Source organism: Carlito syrichta, unplaced genomic scaffold (genome assembly GCF_000164805.1).
Source record: "Carlito syrichta isolate Samal-C Ts95f unplaced genomic scaffold, Tarsius_syrichta-2.0.1 Scaffold109679, whole genome shotgun sequence".
Lineage (NCBI taxonomy): Eukaryota > Metazoa > Chordata > Mammalia > Primates > Tarsiidae > Carlito > Carlito syrichta.
Window position 1 is genome coordinate 174780 of NW_007053775.1, and position 1125 is coordinate 175904.

Sequence of the window (1125 nt, forward strand, 5' to 3'; positions counted from 1 at the left end):
GGCTCGGGAGGACCTCGGGGGCCTCTGGGCTCGCAGCTCCCCCGGGCCCTCCCGAGTTTGAGAGCCTCGAAGCGCCAGAGCCCCCACGGCTGGTCCCCGGAGGTCTCTGCGCCCGGGATCCTCGGCCCAGGCGGGCGGACGGCTGGGCGCTGAGCGGTCCCCACTCTGCGCCGGAGACTGAGCTCAACCTTGGCCTGAAGCCAGGGCTGAGATGGGTTGGGGGCCCAAGAAGCAGTTGCCTCTTGAGCCGCAGGCTTGGGAGGGAAGCCCTGAAATAGACCCGGAGATCCCCCCTCTTGGAACCTCTGCAGGGTGTGCCTCACCGTTCCTGGTCAGGGACAGCATCTCTGCTCAGGAGTCTCGAAGCCTCCTGTGAGCTTAAGCGCAGCCGCCTCCAAACGGGTCATTTCAGCCTCACTCCGGAGGTGTCCTCATCCCGGTTCTACAGAAAAGGAAACCAAGGCTCCAAGAGCTTAAAGCAACAACCCCAAAGGTTGCACAGCTCACAGGTAGTAGAGGCAGGATTTGAACCCTGGTGGTCTCTGCTCCAACCACGGCTCCTTACTGGGGGGAGGGGGCTGCAGTGCAGAGCACCCCTATCCCTGACTCTGTCATGGCAGAATGGCTTGGCATGTTTCCACGCTTTGGAGGACACCTGCCTCCCACCTGCCCTTCAGGGGGCCTCTTCCCAAAGGTTCCTCCGACATGAGCTCATCTTCCCTCCTGACGAGGCGGCTGGTGCTAGTGAAACAAACGGGAAATGTTCTCTCGCCCTCTTGCCCACCTGCGGGGCCACCCACCGCTGCTTGTTGCTCAATCACCTTTTGGCCAGTCCGGGAGGAGCAGCTATAGCAGGCCTGATTTTCTGGAAGGCTTCAGCCTCCCTCTGCCCACGTGCTTCCCTCTGACCTCATCGTCCACTCGACTCCCCCGGACCTGCTCATTCAGCCGCTGCTCAGGACCCTGGGTCCTCCCAGCCCGATGTGGACACCTTGGCCTTTCGGCCTTGACGCCCGCCCTTGGGAAGCGGGTCCAGACATCTCCCCTGGAGGGGGAGAGGAGAGGTGGATTACAGGTGTTGGGATTAATTAAAGCCTTTGACCAAGGTGATGGGGGAGAGCGTTG

General features: G+C 62.0%; 1 protein-coding gene across 1 annotated transcript in view; it reads right to left on the reverse strand.

The window, feature by feature from the left end:
- The window catches only part of EPHA2 (EPH receptor A2), a 30814-nt gene extending 30072 nt beyond the window's left edge, over nucleotides 1–742 (reverse strand). Inside the window, 1 exon segment of the mRNA XM_021717635.1 lies at nucleotides 712–742. Coding sequence (XP_021573310.1) covers nucleotides 712–715 — 4 coding nt within the window. The 5' untranslated portion in view covers nucleotides 716–742.
- Nucleotides 743–1125: the final 383 nt, after the last annotated feature.